Source organism: Stegostoma tigrinum, chromosome 22, assembly GCF_030684315.1.
Source record: "Stegostoma tigrinum isolate sSteTig4 chromosome 22, sSteTig4.hap1, whole genome shotgun sequence".
In the NCBI taxonomy this organism is placed as follows: domain Eukaryota; kingdom Metazoa; phylum Chordata; class Chondrichthyes; order Orectolobiformes; family Stegostomatidae; genus Stegostoma; species Stegostoma tigrinum.
Window position 1 is genome coordinate 2,496,502 of NC_081375.1, and position 19,642 is coordinate 2,516,143.

Below are 19,642 nucleotides of genomic sequence, written 5' to 3' on the forward strand. Positions count from 1 at the left end.
TTTCAATCCTAAGTGGTCTACTCTGCACTCAAACTGTTAGCCCCTGGTTCTGGACTCCCCAGTCATCAAGAACACTTTCCCGCATTGACCTCAGCCCATCCTATTAGCATTTCATAAGTTTCTAGGATGTCCCCACCTCATTCATCTAAACTCCAGTGAACATAATCCTGGCTGATTCAGTCTCCCTTCATATGTCAGCCTTTCCATGCTAAGAATCAGTTTGGTAAACCTCTTCCTCAGATAAGGAAGCCAAAACTAATCAAATTCCAGGTGTGGTCTTCTCATAATAATGGGTAAAGTGTTTCACAATGCAATTTTAAAGAATTTTATTTAGGATGCTCCACTTGAGAACACATCCTTTTTCTTTAGGGAAAGGAATACTGATTTTCCCTTCCCTCATTTCGAACCTGATGACACATTAAAAACAGAACAAATGAGTCAAGGAATCTGCACTGTTTCTCAAGCTCCACAGGTGTCATTCATAAATGCCACTTTAAAGTGCACACTATAGGTCCATAAGACATAGGAGTGGAAGGAAGGCCATTCGGCCCATCAAATGCACTCCGCCATTTAAATCATGGCTGATGGGCATTTCAACTCCACTTCCCGGCACTCTCCCCATACCCCTTGATTCCTTGTGAGATCAAGAATTTGTCGATCTCTGCCTTGAAAGCATCCAACATCCCGGCCTCCACTGCACTCTGTGGTAATGAATTCCACAAGCCCACCACTCTCTGGCTGAAGAAATGTCATCTCATTTCCATTTTAAATTTACCCCCTCTAATTTTAAGGCTGTGCCCACGGGTCCTAGTCTCCCTGACTAACGGAAACAACTTCCTAGCGTCCACCCCTTCTAAGCCATACATTAGCTTGTAAGTTTCTATTAGATCTCCCCTCAACCTTCTAAACACTAATGACTACAATACTAGAGAACTGAACTCCATTGCGCAATTATTCAGTTACATTCAGCAAGGTTCCTTTCAAGTTTCTAGTTTTTCTTTCCAGACTTCAGCTATCAATGTGCTATCCCCTCAATTAACGTCATCCATTGTTCTAAAACTATGAAGATTTGTGAATATTGATAAAGCGTTAATCAATAGTGGAAACTAGAGTATTAGTAAACCAGAGGCCCAGGCTAATTAATGCTCATGGAACATTGGTTCAATTAATAAAACCTGAATTTGAAAGTGGTCTCTATAATGGCAAGCTTCGATCATCTGGTTCACTAAAGCCCTTGGAAGAATATCTGCCAGTTTCTGCTCTGGTTGACAACGGTTGACTTTTAACTGCCCTCAAACAGCCAAAAACATCAGTTGAGTTCAAGGGGAATTAGGGACAGGTAATAAATGCTTGCAACCAACAGCCACATCCCAAGCAAAAAATTAAAATTTCACACAGTCAAGAACCAGCAAGAAAATAAAGAGTTTTGATGAGTGTTTCACAAGTTTGTCACCTCTATCTCTGTGCCATTCGCTTTTGGTTTGAACCACTTCACTGAACACGTCCGTCCAATGTGGTCAACAGACTGCACGACTCCATACACGCCAACATCCTGAGGTCCTTGTGCTTATAGGGAACAGTGAATTCATCCAAAGCAGGAAAAACAAATCACAAAGCAGGAAGTGAGAACTTACTTCTATAGTTAGTACTAGGCAAAACTCAAATTGCAAAACAAAGGTTCTGCTCGATCAGAAATACTTCTGCACTTTCCCCCACTAGAAATAATTTAATTAACCCCAGCTTTTAAAAAGGTAGAATGCAGTATCTCAAATACGCAAATGGCATAAATCATAATATGGCCTTTAACAGTTTAATCAAAGTATACAGATCATACTTAGAAACACAAAACAGGAGCAAGAGTAGGTAGGTCTTTTATCGCTAATCCCACTCCACAGTTCAATATGATCATGGCTGATCTATCTCAACACCATACTCCCACACTTTCCCTCTCCTCCATGATGCCTTTAGTGTCTAGCTATCCACCTCTTTTGTCAACATATTGAGATTTGGCCTCCAACACCTTGGATGATTGCGAATTCTACAGGTTTGCCACCATCCCAGTGAAGAAATTTTACATTTCATTTCTAAATGCTCTGTCCATTAACCATCATCCTTTGTTTGTTATGCTTTCCCTGCCTGAGGATATTCTGTGCAACTAGTCTATCTTGCCCTGTCAGAATTTACATGTTTCATTGAGATTGCCTATCATTCTCAAAATTCCAAGAGCCAGGTGATTCAATCTCTCCTAACATGCCAAAAACCACACAATTTCAGGAACCAGTCATTGCACCCCCTTTATGAACAGTGCTTGTCTTTTATTCGGTAATACCATACAATACTCCAGGTATGGTCTCACCAAGGCATCATACAGGTGTAGCATGTTATCCTTGCAGTGCAGGCCAACATACCATTTGACTATTTTTTCCATTCATCTTGTGGGATGGGGACTTCACTGGCTGGGCCAGCATTTATTGCTTGTCCCTAGCTGCCCTTGAGAAGGTGGTGCTGAACTGCTACAGTGCACCTAGGTAGGTCCTCAATGCTGTGAGGGACGGAATTTCGGGATTTTGACCCAGCTACAGTGAAGGAATGGCAACATGCTTCCAACTCAGGATGGTGAGTGGTTTGGAGGGAAACTTAAAAGGTGGTGGTGTACCCATGTATTTGCTGCCCTTGTCCTTCAAGATGAAAATAGTCATGGCTTTGGAAGCTGCTGTTTAAGATTCTTTGGCGTATCTTTTGGTAGTACATACTGCTGCTACTGAATATTGGTGGTGGAGGCAATGGGTGTTTGTGGGTGTAATATCAATCAAGCATACTGCTGCTTCCTGGATGGTATTTAACTTGTGTTGTTGGAGCTGCATCCATCCAGACACGTGGGGAGTACTCCAGCACAGTAATGACTTGTCTTGTAGAAGAGAGACAGGCTTTGGGGAAGTAGGAAGTGACTTACTGGCCACAGTATTCCTAGGATCTGCCCTGCTCTTGTAGCAGCTACGTTTATGTGGCAAGTCCAGTTGAGTTTCTGGTCAATGGTAATTCCCCCAGTACATTGATAGTGGGGAATTCAGTGATGATAACACCACTGAATGTCAAGGGACAATGGTTAGATTGTCTCTTTTCAGTGATGGTCATCGCCTGACACTTCTATGGTGAGAATGTTCTTTGCCACTTCAGTCCAAGCCTAGATATTGCCCATCCTGCTCCATTTGAAAATGGGCTCACTCAGTATCTGAGGAGTCATAAATGGTGAGCATTGTGCAATAATTCACAAATATCCCCACTTCTGGCCTTATGGAGGGAAGATTGTTGGACCTGGGACATTACCTTGAGGAACTCCTAAAGATGTCCTGGAGCTGAGATGACAGACCTCCAACAAACCCAACCATCTTTCTAAGTGCCAGGAATAACTCCAACCACAAATAACCAATTTATTCCTGTTTTCTGTCTGTTAGTCAATTCTCAATCAATGCAAGTATATTGCGACTAATACCATATCTTTTAATTGTGCACATTAATCTGTTACATGAAACTTTGAACGATGTAAATCAAATATACCACTTGTACTGGTTCTCTCCAATTCTACTAGTGACATCTTCAAAAAGCTTCAAAAAGGTTTGCAAACATGTTTTCCCTTTCCTAAAGGGTTAGACTTTGTCTAATTCCATTAATACTTTCTAAATCTCCTGCAACACATTCTTTGTAAGAGATTCTAGCATTTCACCCACTTCTGGCACTAAGATAAACAGCCTATAATTTCCTGTTTTCTCCTTTCTAAATTATGGGGCTACATTTGCAACCCTCCAGTCTGCCAGGGCTGTTCAAGAATCACAAGTCTGGAAGATGGTAACCAACACTATTTCCATTGTCAACTCAAGTGCCCTGGGGTATAAGAGATAATGGGAACTGCAGATGCTGGAGAATTCCAAGATAATAAAATGTGAGGCTGGATGAACACAGCAGGCCAAGCAGCATCTCAGGAGCACAAAAGCTGACGTTTCGGGCCTAGACCCTTCATCAGAGAGGGGGATGGGGGGAGGGAACTGGAATAAATAGGGAGAGAGGGGGAGGCGGACTGAAGATGGAGAGTAAAGAAGATAGGTGGAGAGAGTGTAGGTGGGGAGGTAGGGAGGGGATAGGTCAGTCCAGGGAAGGCAGACAGGTCAAGGAGGTGGGATGAGGTTAGTAGGTAGCTGGGGGTGCGGCTTGGGGTGGGAGGAAGGGATGGGTGAGAGGAAGAACCGGTTAGGGAGGCAGAGACAGGTTGGACTGGTTTTGGGATGCAGTGGGTGGGGGGGGGGGGGGGAGAGGAGGAGAAGAGCTGGGCTGGTTGTGTGGTGCAGTGGGGGGAGGGGACGAACTGGATGGTTTAGGGATGCAGTAGGGGAAGGGGAGATTTTGAAACTGGTGAAGTCCACATTGATACCATATGGCTGCAGGGTTCCCAGGCGGAATATGAGTTGCTGCTCCTGCAACCTTCGGGTGGCATCATTGTGGCACTGCAGGAGGCCCATGATGGACATGTCATCTAGAGAATGGGAGGGGGAGTGGAAATGGTTTGCGACTGGGAGGTGCAGTTGTTTGTTGCGAACTGAGCGGAGGTGTTCTGAAAAGCGGTCCCCAAGCCTCCGCTTGGTTTCCCCAATGTAGAGGAAGCCGCACCGGGTACAGTGGATGCAGTATACCACATTGGCAGATGTGCAGGTGAACCTCTGCTTAATGTGGAATGTCATCTTGGGGCCTGGGATGGGGGTGAGGGAGGAGGTGTGGGGACAAGTGTAGCATTTCCTGTGGTTGCAGGGGAAGGTGCCGGGTGTGGTGGGGTTGGAGGGCAGTGTGGAGCGAACAAGGGAGTCACGGAGAGAGTGGTCTCTCCGGAAAGCTGACAGGGGAGGGGATGGAAAAATGTCTTGGGTGGTGGGGTCGGATTGTAAATGGCGGAAGTGTCGGAGGATAATGCGTTGTATCCGGAGCCCTGGGGTAGAGTTTATTATGCCCTGGAGATTAACAGCTCACTGCCATTACTTCAACAACATTTTGGTATTTTTAAAAACACATATTTCTTTTAATTCCTCCTCCCTAAAAATCAAACATTCCTTCCCAATAAGTTACTTGTTTTTTTTTTCCTGTGGAGGTAAAAGGTATCTGTTTAATTGCTCTGCCATTTCTACGCTTTCTTTTAGCTACTGTCATAAATCAGATAAGGGACCTACAAAATTTGTCTTCACTAATCTTTTTCCTTTTATATATTTATGGCAACTTTTACAACCCACTTTAAAGTTCCTTACAAATTTCAGCTCAAACTCTTAATTTTCCCCCTCTTGATTAATCAATCTCTTGGTCCTCATTCACTGAATCCAAAAGACCTGGCAGTATTCAAAGTCTGGAAGATCTCTCTAGGCAAGTCAGTCTCAGCCAATTAGCATGACTAAAAAAAACTAGCAGTTGCTCAATGCACTGATCTGCAGACTGTGTTGTGGAGGGCATGTCCCCATCTACATTATTTGAACTGTGGTGGAGAGCATCAAGTTCCTAGGAGTGATGATCACCAATCTGTCCTAGTCCACCAACATTGATGTGATGGTCAAGAAAGCACAACAACACCTTTACTTCAAAAGGCTAATATAATTCAGCAGGTCCATAAAGATTCATACCAACTTTTATAGATGCACTCTATCCAGATGCACCAAGGTTTGGTATGGCAACTGCTCTACCTAGGACCGTAAGAAACTACAGCATTGTGAACACAGCCCAGGCTATCACACAAGCCAACCTTCCATCCATTGACTCCATCTGCACTTCCCACTGCTTCAGAAAACCAGTCAACATAAACAAAGATCCTTCCCAGCCCAGTTATAATCTCTAACCTGGTTCCTTGGAGTGAAGATGCAAAAGCTGAAAACACATGTACCAACAGATTCAAGAACAACTTCTTCCCCACTGTTATTAGACTTCTGAATGGACCTCAAATTTAATGTTCCTTGCGCACCTTCTCTACAGCAGTAACACTGTATTTCTGACTTTGGTCTATTACACCCTATGCACTTTGTATGGTATGATTTGCCTCTACTGCACGTAAAACTAAATTTTACCTAGGTGCATGAAGCAATGATAAATCAAATCAAAAAAGCAGGAACAGATATGGAAAAATATAAAAAACAGGATTTTGATGGTGGGTGATTTTAAATTTACCCTACATTGACTGCAACTTCCTCAGTGCCAGGGACAAAAATCCTGAACCTGAAGAGCAAGACGTTTACTGCATTATCATGATCTCCAAGTAGTCAGTTGAGTGCGTGAGTGAGAAGGCTCTCCGCCAGTAAGTTTTATTTCAATTATTTACAGCACAAGTTACAAATAAAGTATAAGTGATGTGTATATCTTCTGCATTGCAATTCTTAGTGTGTTTTTACATTTCTTGGACCTCATGATCAACCAGAATACTTGATCAACCAGCATAGTCCATAAAAATAATAAAATGTGAGGCTGGATGAACACAGCAGGCCAAGCAGCATCTCAGGAGCACAAAAGCTGATGTATTATCTTGGAATTCTCCAGCATCTGCAGTTCCCATTATCTCTGATACTATAGTCCATAAAAAGTTTGCTATACTAAACTCAGGGAAGGCTGACTATGACAATATTAGACAGGAACAGTGGATTGTAGGTTGGGAGCAACTGTTTGAGGGTAAATCCACATCTGTCACATGGGGACTCTTTACAGTTCTGACATTGGATGACAAGAGAAGTTGAGAGGTTAGTCAGAAACAAAACCAATGCATACACATGATTTAGGAAACCAAAGACAGACAGAGCCCTTGACAAATACAAATAAAGCAGGAAACAACTTAAACAAGGAGTTAGGAAGGCTAAGAGGCCACGAAATGCCCTCAGCAAACAAGATTAAGGGAAGTCCCAAGGTGTTTTATACATATGTAAGGAAAAATGGTAGATTCTCTCAAGAATAAAGGAGGTAATTTATGCACATAGCCAGAGAAAGTGGGCAAGAAACAAATACTCTGCATTAGTATTCACAAAGGACGACGACATAGTGGACGGTGAGTCTCAGGAGGGACACGTTGATATGCTGTGGTGTGTCAACACAAGAAAGGACATGGTGTTAATGTGAGGCTGGATGAACACAGCAGGCCAAGCAGCATCTCAGGAGCACAAAAGCTGACGTTTCAGGCCTAGACCCTTCATCATTATGCTCCTGAGATGCTGCTTGGCCTGCTGTGTTCATCCAGCCTCACATTTTATTATCTTGGATTCTCCAGCATCTGCAGTTCCCACTATCTCTGAAGACATGGTGTTAGGTATTTCAAAAAAGCATTTAGGCAGAAAATTCACATGGACCAGAGGGGATTTATCCCAGGATAATCAGGGAGGTTAGGTGTAATTTGCTGGGGCCATGTGCAAAATCTTTGTACCTTCTGTGGTCACAGGAGAGGTGAGACAGGACTGGAGAGTAGCTAATGTCATTCCTTTGTTAAATGGAAGCAACAGGGGTAATTGTGAAATTACAGGCTGGTAAGCCTTACACCAAGTAGAGAAATTATTGGAGAAAATCTCAGGGACAGGATTTGCACACATTTGTAAAAAAATGGACTCAAATGATAGAAAGCACGGCTTTATGAGGGGGAAGTGGTATCTCAAACATGATTCGAGTTTTTTGAGGAAATGACAAAGATGGTTGAGGAGGGTTGGATAGTGGATGCTCTCTAAATGGACTTTAGCAAGGATTGACAAGGTCCCTCCTGGCAGGCTGATATTAAAGGTGCAGTCACATAGGATCTCCAGTTAGCAGGTAAGATGGATAGAGAACTGGCTTCGTCATACAAGACAGAATATCAGTGGGAGGAGATAGTAGGAACTGCAGATGCTGGAGGATCTGAGATAACAAGGTGTCGAGCTGGATGAACACAGCAGGGCAAGCAGAGGAGCAGGAACGCTGACGTTTCAGGCATAGAAAGGGTCTCGGCCCCAACATCAGCCTTCCTGCTCCTCTGATACTGCGTTCATCCAGCTCTACACCTTGTTATACCAGCGCAAGGGACATTTTTCCCAGTCTGGAAATCTATGATCAGTGGTGTTCTGCAGGAATCAGCACTGGGGCTCCATACATAGATAGATGATTTGGAGGAGAATGTAGGTGGATCCAGTGGTAAGCTTGCAGATACAAAGATCTAGGGAGCTGCTGAGAGTGAGAAGGATTGTCAGAAGACAAAGCAGGGTAGAGATAGGCTGGAGACTCAGGCAGAGGAATGGCAGATGGAACTTAATCCAGACAAGTGCGAAGTGATCCTTTTTTGAAGTTCTAATACAGGAGGGAAGTATACAATACATGGCTGAACCCTCAGTAGCATCAACATAAAGGGACCTGAGCATACAGGTCCGCAATTCCCTATAAGTGGGAATATTAGTAGATAACAAGGTGTACATTTGGATGAACACAGCATGCCAAGCAGCATCAGAGGAGCAGGAAAGCTGACGTTTTGGGCCTAAACCCTTCTTCATAATTGGGGAGGGGAAGTGGGTTCTGAAATAAAGAGAGAGAGAGAGGGGGAGGTGGACAAAAGATGGATAAAAGGAGGAGACAAGTGTAGAGGAGACAGATAGTTCAAAAGAGGCAGGGGTAGAGCCAGTAAAAGGTGAGTGTAGGTAAGGAGTTAGGGAAGGGATAGGACAGTCCAGGGAGGGCAGACAGGTCAAGGGGGCGGGTTGAGGCTGGTAGGGAGGAGGGGATAGGTGACAGGAAGGACAGGTTAGGGAGGCAGGGACAAGCCTGGGCTGGTTTTGAGATGTGGTCGGGGGAAGTGGAGATTTTGAAGCTTGTGAAGTCCACATTGATACCACTAGGTTGCAGGGTTCCCAGGCAAAATGAGGTGCTGTTCCTGCAACCTTCGGGTGGCATCATTGTGGTAGTGCAGCGGACGTGTCCGTCCTGGGCCTAAGGAGTTTTGGGGGGGGGGGGGGGGGGGGGGGAAGAGAAGAGGAGAGAAAGAGTTGAAATGGTTCGTGGCTGGGAGATGCAGTTGTTTGTTGCGAACCAAGCATAGGTGTTCCGCAAAGTGGTCGCCAAGCCTCTGCTCGGTTTCCCAATGTAGAAAAGAGGCCACAGCTGGAACAGCAGATACAGTATACTACATTAGATGTGCAGGTGAACATCTACTTGACGTGGAAGGTCTTCTTGGGGTCTAGGATAGGGGTGTGGTGTAGGGCCAGGTGGGGATGAACTCTTCGAGCTCCTCGCAAGAGCACAAGGTGGCGCCAATATAGTCAATGTAATGGAGGAAGAGGTGGGGTTTAGGACCAGTGCAGCTATGAAGAGGGATTGTTCCACATAACCTACAAAAAAAAACAGATAGGCATAGCTTGGGGCCATGTGGGTACCTATGGCCACCCCCTTTGTCTGTAGGGAGGGGGGAGGAATTGAAAGAAGTTGTTTAGGGTGGGGACGAGTTCAGCTAAGCAGATGAGGGTGTTAGTGGAGGGGGGCTGGTCGGGCCTGCAGGACAGGAAGAAGCAGAGGGCCTTTAGGCCATCTGCATGGGGAATGCAGGTGTATAGAGACTGGACGTTGTTGGGGACAAGAGAATCCGAAGTTTTGGAGGTGGTGGAGGGAGTGAGTGGTGTCACAAACGTAGGTGGGGTATTTCCTAGACCAAGGAGGGAGAAAAATGGAGACGAGATAAGTCGAGATAAGTTCAGTGGGGCTGGAGCAAGTGGGGACAATGGGTTGAGCGAGGCAGTCAGGTTTGTGGATTTTGCCAAGGAGATAGAAATGGGCAGTGCGGGGTTGGGGAAAGATGAGGTTGGAGGCTGTGGTTAGGAGGTCACCTGAGGTGATGAGGTTGTGGATGGTTTGATAGATGGTATTTTGGTGGGGTCATGATCAAAGGGGCGGTCGGAGCTGGCATCTGGCCTCTGACAGAGGTCAGTGCACCATACTACAACTGCACCTCCCTTGTCCACGGGTTTTATGGTGAGGTTGGGAGTGGAGCAGAGGGCTGGACTTTAGTAAATAAGCTGGCCAAGGCAGCATTTGGCACGCTCACCCTCATTGATCGGAGCACAGAGTATAAGAATTGGCAAGACATGTTGCAGTTCTGTAGAAATTTAATTAGGCCACATTTGGAATAGTGTACACAATTTTGATTGGTACAGAACTCAACCAAAGATGGAGGCTTTGGGCAGAGTACAGAAAAGGTTTGTCAGAATGTTGCCTGGTTGGGAAGGTATTAGCTATGAGGAGAGATTTGGACAAACTAGTTTTGCTTGCACTGGAACAAAGACAGAGACGTGACCTGGTAGAAGTTTACAAGACCATGGGAACCATGGATAGTCAGACTTTATTTTTAACCCCTTAAAACATAGCTAGGAGAAGCATTTAGGAATAAGGTTGTAGTTTAATCGAGGCGGGGGGCAGGATAAATCCAAAAAAGTGAGGCGGCTACGCTTCAGTTAAACAGGGCACTGATGAGAACATAAACAGAGTACTGTGAACAGTATGGATCTCTGCGGTTGGTTCACTCACCAAACTGGTTTCTTAGATCAGATGTTACATTACCCTGATAATGGGAACTGCAGATGCTGGAGAATCCAAGACAATAAAGTGTGAAGCTGGATGAACACAGCAGCCAAGCAGCATCTCAGGAGCACAAAAGCTGACGTTTCGGGCCTAGACCCTTCATCTTAGCTGTGGGAGTCAGTGTGCTTGAAATGGACGTCAGTTCCTAGCTGGTTACCTGAGATGGAGACAGAGGTCCAGGAAGGTGCGGGATGTGTTGGAGATGGCCCAGGTGAACTTGAGGTTGGGGTGGAAGGTGTTGGTGAAATGGAAGAACTGTTAGAGGGTGAAGGGTCTAGGCCCAAAACGTCAGCTTTTGTGTTCCTGAGACGCTGCTTGGCCTGTTGTGTTCATCCAGCTCCACACTAACATCAGTGCAGCCTCCGAGGAAGCGCTGTTGTGTTTTCCCATCTGGTTTTTAAACTCTGGAGTCTGTTGGAATTGGTTACTTCATTTCCAGTTTTGCTTCACAGTGGCATATAAATAGGGTTAATTCTAAGTGTTTATTGATGGCCATCTGGGCAGCAAACCAAGCCTCTAGAAATTCCTGTGCTTGTCTCTGTTTAGCCTGCCCTGATATTGTCCCAATCAAACTGGTGGCTATCCTTATCCATGTGAATGGGGATGTGGTGAGTACTGGTTATGTCTTTTTGTTGCTAGCTCGTGTTCACGTATTCTTGGGGTCAGCTTCCTTCCTGTCTGTCCAATGTAATGTCACAATTTTTGCATGGGATCTTGTATATCACGTTGGCTCTGTCCATAGTGGTAAGGGGTCTTTGGTTCAAGTTAGCAGTTGGCATAGGGTTGACACAAGTTTGTGTGCCAATCTAATGACCAACGGTCATATGAATCTTGTGGTCAGTTCGGATATGTTATTGATGTATGGGAACAGGGGGAGGAGGAGCATGGGGCGGCACAGTGGCTCCATGGTTAACACTGCTGCTTCACAACCCTAGGAACTCTGGTTCAATTCCACCCTCAGGTGACTGGCTGTGTGGAATTTGCAAATTCTCCATGTGTTTGCATGCGTTTCTCCCAGGTGGTCCGGTTTCTTCCCACAGTCCAAAGATACGCAGGCAAGGTGGATTGGCCATGCTAAATTGCCCAGTGTGTTCGGGGATGTATAGATTAGGTGGGTTATAGGGGAGTGGGTCTTGGTGGGATGCTCCAAGGGTCAGTATGGATATGTTGGGCCAATGGGTGACATCCAGGATTGGGAGCAGTTCATTCTTCTTCCCTGGTGAATTTAACATCAGAGAGTGTTTATTAGCTGATGTGTCTCCTCTGGTTTTTGTCATCATCAAATGGACTAAAAGTGTTGTCCGTGTATTGGATCCACAGTTTTAAGTTGGATCTGTAGAAGTGCTATGCCTTCCAAGTCTCTGCGCCACTGCTTCTGCAATTAGGCTGGAGATAGGTGACCCCACTCAATCCACACAGCCCAGGAGCTCCTCAATTCCCTCAACGACATAAGAATAGACAAGGACGCGAATGAGAACATGGTTTCCTTTGAATCACTGCCCTATTCACATCGATTGGCATCCATCGGCAAGAGAAACACCAACAACACTTCTGAAAGAATGAGACCCGGGTAACATCATCTCCACAGGCATGCTAAAACTACTGGACCTATGCCTCAAGACCCACTTTACCTTTTACAGCCAAATCTATGAACAAATCAACGGGACACCAATGGGGTCACCTAACTCCAGACTAATAACAGAAGTGCAGGACCTCTGGCACTACCTGCCTATTTCTCTTGACTGTCCAGTAGTCACACATCCCCAACGTGCTTGCTCTTCTCTAACTTGTGGTGTAACCAGCTCTCAATATTTTATCCACTCTTCTATAACTTGCAAACGAACCTTTAACTCCAGCTGCCCTTTGAGTAGCGAGACCCATAGCTCATACTTGCATAGCTGGTAATATTTTCTGTTGATGGGTTTTTCCAGGTCATGTGAAGTCTCCATTCCACTACTCCAACTGCCTACATGCCATAGGATAGGCAATCTGCTATCCAAATTGCCTAAACATACCTTAAGCCTTCTTAAACTTGGTTTCATTTTACTTGCTTTAACCTTACAAAAAGTAAGGTTTACTACAAAGCAAAAGTTAGTGGAAAATACTCATTCTTTCCACAATTCAAGTCCCTCTCATAGCTTTATTTCTTACTTTTCTTGTAAGACTTTAGAAGTTTCTAATATTTCAAAATTACTGAAGTTGAAACAATCCTGAACTGAAGTTGCGCAACAAATCAACGCACTATACGTCCGTGAAGTCACTGTTAACGCGTTCTTCTGCTACTGAATCAGATTTGAGACTTTGGGAACAAAGACTGAAAAGGCCAAAGTTCCTGCTATCTTCATGCTTTTTCGCACAGCTTCAGAAGACACTGTCCCCACTCCAGCTCGCTCTATGAGTCGCTCATACAAACAGGTGGCCATTCAGTCCCTCAAACCTGTTCAACCATTTAATAAGATCACAGCTGATCTGAATGTAACCTCAAACCCTACGTATTCCTGATAAGCAAGGAACAAAAGGTTACAAAGGAATGTTTTTAAAGGCAGAGTTGGATACATTCATCAACTCTGCTTCAACTGCTTTTTCAGAAAGCAAGTTCAAATAACTCAACCCCAAGAAAACATTTAACCTCATCACCATTTATAAAGCTGATGCCTTTTTTTAATCTGCGAGCCACAGCCACAAAAGGGAACATTTTGTCCATGTCTACCTTACCAAGATGCTTCAGCACGTTGAATGGCAAATTAGACTCAAGTGGCCTATTCCAGCCCCATGTTCATAATCTCATGTGATGGCAACCTCAGTCCCCAATATTCTTTTCGCAAACATTTTTAATGTTCTTAATGCAAGGTTATAACATGTTGGAGTATAGTTTTCTTAAAAATGGTACCACATCCAAATGCTGATTAAGCCTACAGAACCGGCAGGAAAACTACCAGGGGCAGGAGGACAAGTAGAAACAAACTCCAAAATCACAGCTGTGGATTAATAAAACCAGAGATCAGAAAGTAAACCTGAAATCTAGGTGGCCCTACACCAGTCATTGCATGGATTGATCAAATTTGATCACTTTGACATGGAAAAGACAAGTGAGGATATCTCAATATTACATTTACTTTAATCTCATCTAAATATACAAAAATGATAGATAAAGATCAGGTCCACCCCATACCACGACGGCTTGTCTATCATTCTATGTAACACTTGGCCATTTCCCGATTATCCACCATCATCTAATTTCCTGGGTGAGACAAAACCAGAAAAATTTAATAGGACAAAAACTATAAACTCTTTCATCATTCTGAATTCTAGAATGAAGATGAAAACCAACTAAAGAGGAAGTTCTACGAAAGTGATTGCTTTTGTCCATTTATTTATCCATCACCTCCAAGATTGAGTTCTTAAACTATACACTTACCACGTTTATCCAGCACAAAATCTCCAGGGCAAAACTCATTATTGTCCACATGATGAACTGGCAGCAAGTCATTGGATCGAATATTTTTTTCTACTGTACCATCCTGCCACATCACATCAACACAGGTGCTGGTTTTCAGAATCTCAACAGCAATTCTAGGAAAGAAATAGAATTAAATGGTGAGGAATACCTGGTGGTATTAGCACTAAACTAATAATCTTGAAAACCCAAGTAATGCTCTGGGGCCAAGGTCCAAGTTCTATATGGCAGATGGTAAGATCTGAATTCAATAAAATCTGGGAATTAAGAATCTAATGATGACCATGAAACCATTGTCAATTGCCATAAGAATCCATCTGCTTCACCTATGTCCTTTAAAGAGAAGCAATATCCCAGCAGTATTATCGTTGGACTGTTAATCCACAGACCCAGGTTCAAATCCCACCGTGGCAGATTGTGGAATCCAAAGATCAATAAAATATCTGAAATTAAGAATCCAATGATGACCATGAGTCGATTGTCGGAAAAAGCCATCTGGTTCACTAATGCCCTTGGAGCAGGGTGCGGGGGAGAATGCCATCCTTATCTGGTCTGGCCTACATGTGACTCCAGACCTCTGATCTATCCTCTGGGCAATTAGGGATGGACAATAAATGCTGCCTAGCTAGTGATGTCCTCAACCCATTAATGAGTAAAAGAATAAAGAATAAAAAAGGAAATCTTCCCTTCTTGTCTGGTCTGGCCTACATATGACTCCAGATCCACAGTGATGTGGCTGGCTCTGAACAGCTAGGAATGGGCAATAAATGCTGGCCAGCCAGTGACACCCACATCCTAAGAATGCCCAATTCCCAAATTTACACAATGGTGATTCTATTAATTGGAACCACAAGCTCAGTGTAAGAGGGCTATATCAATATATTGATAAATAGGTCCGAACCACAACGTACATAGAAATTCTGAAAACAGTAAACTTAATCCAACCCAGAATGTTTAAGGAGCGGAGGCTGCTACAGGCTGTTACAGCAAGTCAGGGATAGTTTTAACATGACCAAGTTTAAAAACATACAATAACATCATTTACTATACAGTTAGCAAAGGTGGACTACACAGCAGTTTGATGGGAGGCCAGTAGGTTTTTCACAATGCATAGATTTGACAGATTTCATGTTACCACAAGGCGGTGTTGGCCTGGTAGGGCTGATGCAAAAGGAGCAGAGATTTTGAGTGAATGGCCAGCTGATGCATTTTGATTCTGGCTTAAGTTAGAGATGTCATCGCTAACATTATGTAGTGGACAGCATTTCAGGGAGGAGCAAGTTCTTGTCCCCTTGTTCTACAATAATCGGAATCAGGAGCAGGTGCTGGACCCTTGAGCAGGAGTAACAAAGAACAGCTGTTTAAGAAAGAGGTAAAATACCGAGCGAGGTTTTGCAACTTGAATGTCAAATGGGTTTTTATGGTGTACACTTCAGACACAAGATGTTACATTTCAAAATGGCGTTATTACCCAATATGACCTGAAGAATGCCCTAGATCTAATGAAGTGGCAGTTCAGATGACGGATACATTAATGATGTATTCATTAGGTTCAAACTAATGGTTCAATTTAGGGAGCTAGTAATGGCAGGGGCGGTGGAAATCTTATGGAATGTAACTAACTGACTTAAAACCTTCATGTAAAAACGCAGACTTGATTTCTATTTAAATAGTTATTGAATTAAAATAACGGTAGCAGAGAATGATTAAGTATAAAGTTTTAGAGTACGATTACACACCTGTTTTTTGAAAATGAGTCTCAGGACAGTTGAAGAATGAAGTTGCAATGTAGATCTAGGTTACCTCTTTACCACTTCAGTTTGCATATAGAAGCCAGATTTTAAAAAAACAAAGAGCCTGGGTGACTTGAACACAGATGAAGGTTTGGACAGATTGACAATTTTCATGAATAAAGTTTCAGAAACATCATCTACTGACTGCTGAGGAGGCAGGTAAGATTTTGATAAATTTAGAAAGGCTGAAGACAGTGCAATGGAAGAGTAGGTAATAGAACTCAGTAGATTGTAGAAATTTAATTTGTAACTTCCCCAATATGCTGGCATTTGAATTTTTGAACTATGCTAAAGCTATCAAGAATGGTGAGGCTTCTAGTTATGAAGAGAGTTAAATGTGCAGATTGGCAGGGAGAACTAGAACAAATGTCAGAAGCACAGAAAAAACTTCTAGGGGAGAATTCCTTCACAACTGAAGTCATAGCTCAAACAAGGGAGGAATCAATAATATGACAGAAAACAAGGACACAATGTTAACAAATTGGTAAGACCATCTTGATACACTTTGCAGGTGACAGTACAAAACAGGAACTACACCCAATAGAAATGAGCAAAAAAAAAGCCTATTGAAAATTGAGAAACAAAGAGAAATTGGGACTTTCATTGGTTGAACGAACACCAGAAATACTCAGGGTGCAGTTAATGAATGTTAAGTACAATATAGACTATCGCTAACCATGAACTCTCCCACATGCTGTAAGCTGGTCAAAACCAAACAGAACAAAGGAGTTAGGTGATCGTTGTGGAGGAGACAGATCAATGACAGCACATTGATCATAAGAGGTTTCAGCAGTAATATAGTCAGTCTTTGCACTGTGCAGTATTGCACAATTGATGCATGTCTACCATGTGTGAATCAGGCTGGCTAAATTACTAACAGACCCACTGGGAAAAATGAACCAGGACATAGTTAAGGAATTTGAACATTCCATCAGTTTCAATTTTGAGGATGACGACACTAAAATCTTTGAAAAGAGTGCTTATTTCTTGTAAAAGAGGCTGAACATGGATGCAGCATTCAGTGAAATACCCTTTAGAGTTTAAGATTTATAGCTCGGGTTGTGGAGTACATTAACAGGTACACAAAAGTTATGCTTCACCATCCATAGAAACCATACACGTACATTTACATTCTCTACCAACCTGAGGAAGTGAACACAAACTGGCTCAAAGGTGGAAAACAGAGGGTGATCGTGGAGGGTGCTTTTCAGACTGGAGGCCTGTGACCAGCAGTATGCTACAAGGTTGGGTGCTAGGTCCGCTGTTGTTCAATGTTTATATATAGAGTCTGGATGTGAACATAGAGTTTGCAAATGAACCAAAATTAGGGGTGTAGTGAACAGCAAAGAAGGTTACCTCAGAACAACAGGATCTTGATCAGGTGGGCCAGTGCACCAAGGAGTGGCAGATGGAGCTTAATTTAAATAAATGTGAGGTGCTATAATTTGGAAATGCAAATAAGGCAGGTCTTATACACTTAATGATAAGGTCCTGGGGAGTTATGCTGAACAAAGAGACCTTGGAGTACAGGTTGATAGTTCATTGAAAGTGGAGTCCCAGGTCAACAGGATAGTGAAAGCGGCATTTGGTATGCTTAACCCTTGTTGGTCAGTGCACAGAGTATAAGAGTTGGGATATCATGTGGCTGTACAGGACATTAGTTAGGCCACTTTTGGAATACTGCATTCAATTCTGTTCTCCCTGCTATACGAAGGATGTTGTGAAACTTGAAAGGTTTCAGAAAAGATTTACAAGGATGTTACTACAGTTGGAGGATGTGAGCCATAGGGAGAGGCTGAATAGACTGGACCTATTTTCCCTGCAGCATTGGAGGCTGAGGGGTGACCCTATAGAGACTTGTAAAGTCATGAGGTGCATAGACAGGGTGAATAGCAGGGTCTTTTCCCCCAAGGATTGTGTACACAAAACTGGAGGGCATAGTTTAAGGTGGCAGGGAAAGATATAAAAGGGACATAAGGAACAAGTTTCACAAGCAGATGGTGGTGCGCATACGGCATGAGCAGTTTATTCTTCTTCCCTGGTGAATTTGACATCAGAAGAGTGTTTATTAGCTAATGTGTCTCCTCTGGTTTAGTCTGTGCGCTGCACCCATAGTTTTAAGTTGGATCTGTAGAAGTGCTATGCCTTCCAAGTCTCTGCGCCACTGCTTCTGCAATTAGGCTGGAGATAGGTGACCCCACTCAATCCACACAGCCCAGGAGCTCCTCAATTCCCTCAACGACATAAGAATAGACAAGGACGCGAATGAGAACATGGTTTCCTTTGAATCACTGCCCTATTCACATCGATTGGCATCCATCGGCAAGAGAAACACCAACAACACTTCTGAAAGAATGAGACCCGGGTAACATCATCTCCACAGGCATGCTAAAACTACTGGACCTATGCCTCAAGACCCACTTTACCTTTTACAGCCAAATCTATGAACAAATCAACGGGACACCAATGGGGTCACCTAACTCCAGACTAATAACAGAAGTGCAGGACCTCTGGCACTACCTGCCTATTTCTCTTGACTGTCCAGTAGTCACACATCCCCAACGTGCTTGCTCTTCTCTAACTTGTGGTGTAACCAGCTCTCAATATTTTATCCACTCTTCTATAACTTGCAAACGAACCTTTAACTCCAGCTGCCCTTTGAGTAGCGAGACCCATAGCTCATACTTGCATAGCTGGTAATATTTTCTGTTGATGGGTTTTTCCAGGTCATGTGAAGTCTCCATTCCACTACTCCAACTGCCTACATGCCATAGGATAGGCAATCTGCTATCCAAATTGCCTAAACATACCTTAAGCCTTCTTAAACTTGGTTTCATTTTACTTGCTTTAACCTTACAAAAAGTAAGGTTTACTACAAAGCAAAAGTTAGTGGAAAATACTCATTCTTTCCACAATTCAAGTCCCTCTCATAGCTTTATTTCTTACTTTTCTTGTAAGACTTTAGAAGTTTCTAATATTTCAAAATTACTGAAGTTGAAACAATCCTGAACTGAAGTTGCGCAACAAATCAACGCACTATACATCCGTGAAGTCACTGTTAACGTGTTCTTCTGCTACTGTAAGGAAGAGGTTAACAAACTCCCTTTGCATACAGATTCCAATTGCAGCAGTCTTCACCCACTCAATATTGGCAATTTACATCAGTAACTTGTGATTAATTCAAGGTTTTAAAGACTTTTCCCCCCTCAGGAATCCAGCCCTTACGTATAATAAAGATAGGGGAAAATATAAACAAACTTAGTTTGTTTGAGTAGCAACATAGCTCAAGGTCTAAAATGGTCTGCTCTGATCCTATCTCATGGTCATAGAGCCAAAATAAAACCACAGTTGCCGTAAATCAGAAGCAAAAGCAGAAATTGCTGGAACAGCTCAGCAGGCCTGACAGCATCTGTGGAATAAAATCAGAGTTAACGCGTTGGGTCCAGTAACCGTTTCTTGCAACCTTCCATCAGACTTGTTCAGCTTTTCTAAGAATTTCTGTTTTTGCTCGGAATCATAGATGCCTATAACTCAAAAATGCTTCTAACAATAACTCCGTGATATGTAGAAGCTAGTTTTCCATTCCAATGTTATCCTCAATAAATTTCTATCTTTATATTTCTGTGCACTTCAAATGGATATACCATATCACAACCACCGATGGGAGGTGGCATTACAATGCAAGTATTTAGAGTGATCTCAGTATAACGTGGCCTAAGAATTAAATGCAAGGAAAACCAGTCTACGGCATCCTCCATCCTTTGGGCATACATCTCATGAAAGTTATTTTTGGTCTTGATTT

At 43.3% G+C, this 19,642-nt stretch overlaps 1 protein-coding gene across 1 annotated transcript in view; it reads right to left on the reverse strand.

The window, feature by feature from the left end:
- Positions 1-19,642, reverse strand: part of LOC125463857 ((E3-independent) E2 ubiquitin-conjugating enzyme UBE2O) — a 138,966-nt gene that overhangs the window by 48,469 nt on the left and 70,855 nt on the right. Inside the window, exons 10-11 of the mRNA XM_059653564.1 lie at positions 14,009-14,163; positions 1,454-1,566 (exon numbers count right to left, since the gene is read on the reverse strand). Of these exons, the coding sequence (XP_059509547.1) occupies positions 1,454-1,566; positions 14,009-14,163 (268 nt within the window). The remainder of the gene's footprint in view (positions 1-1,453; positions 1,567-14,008; positions 14,164-19,642) is intronic.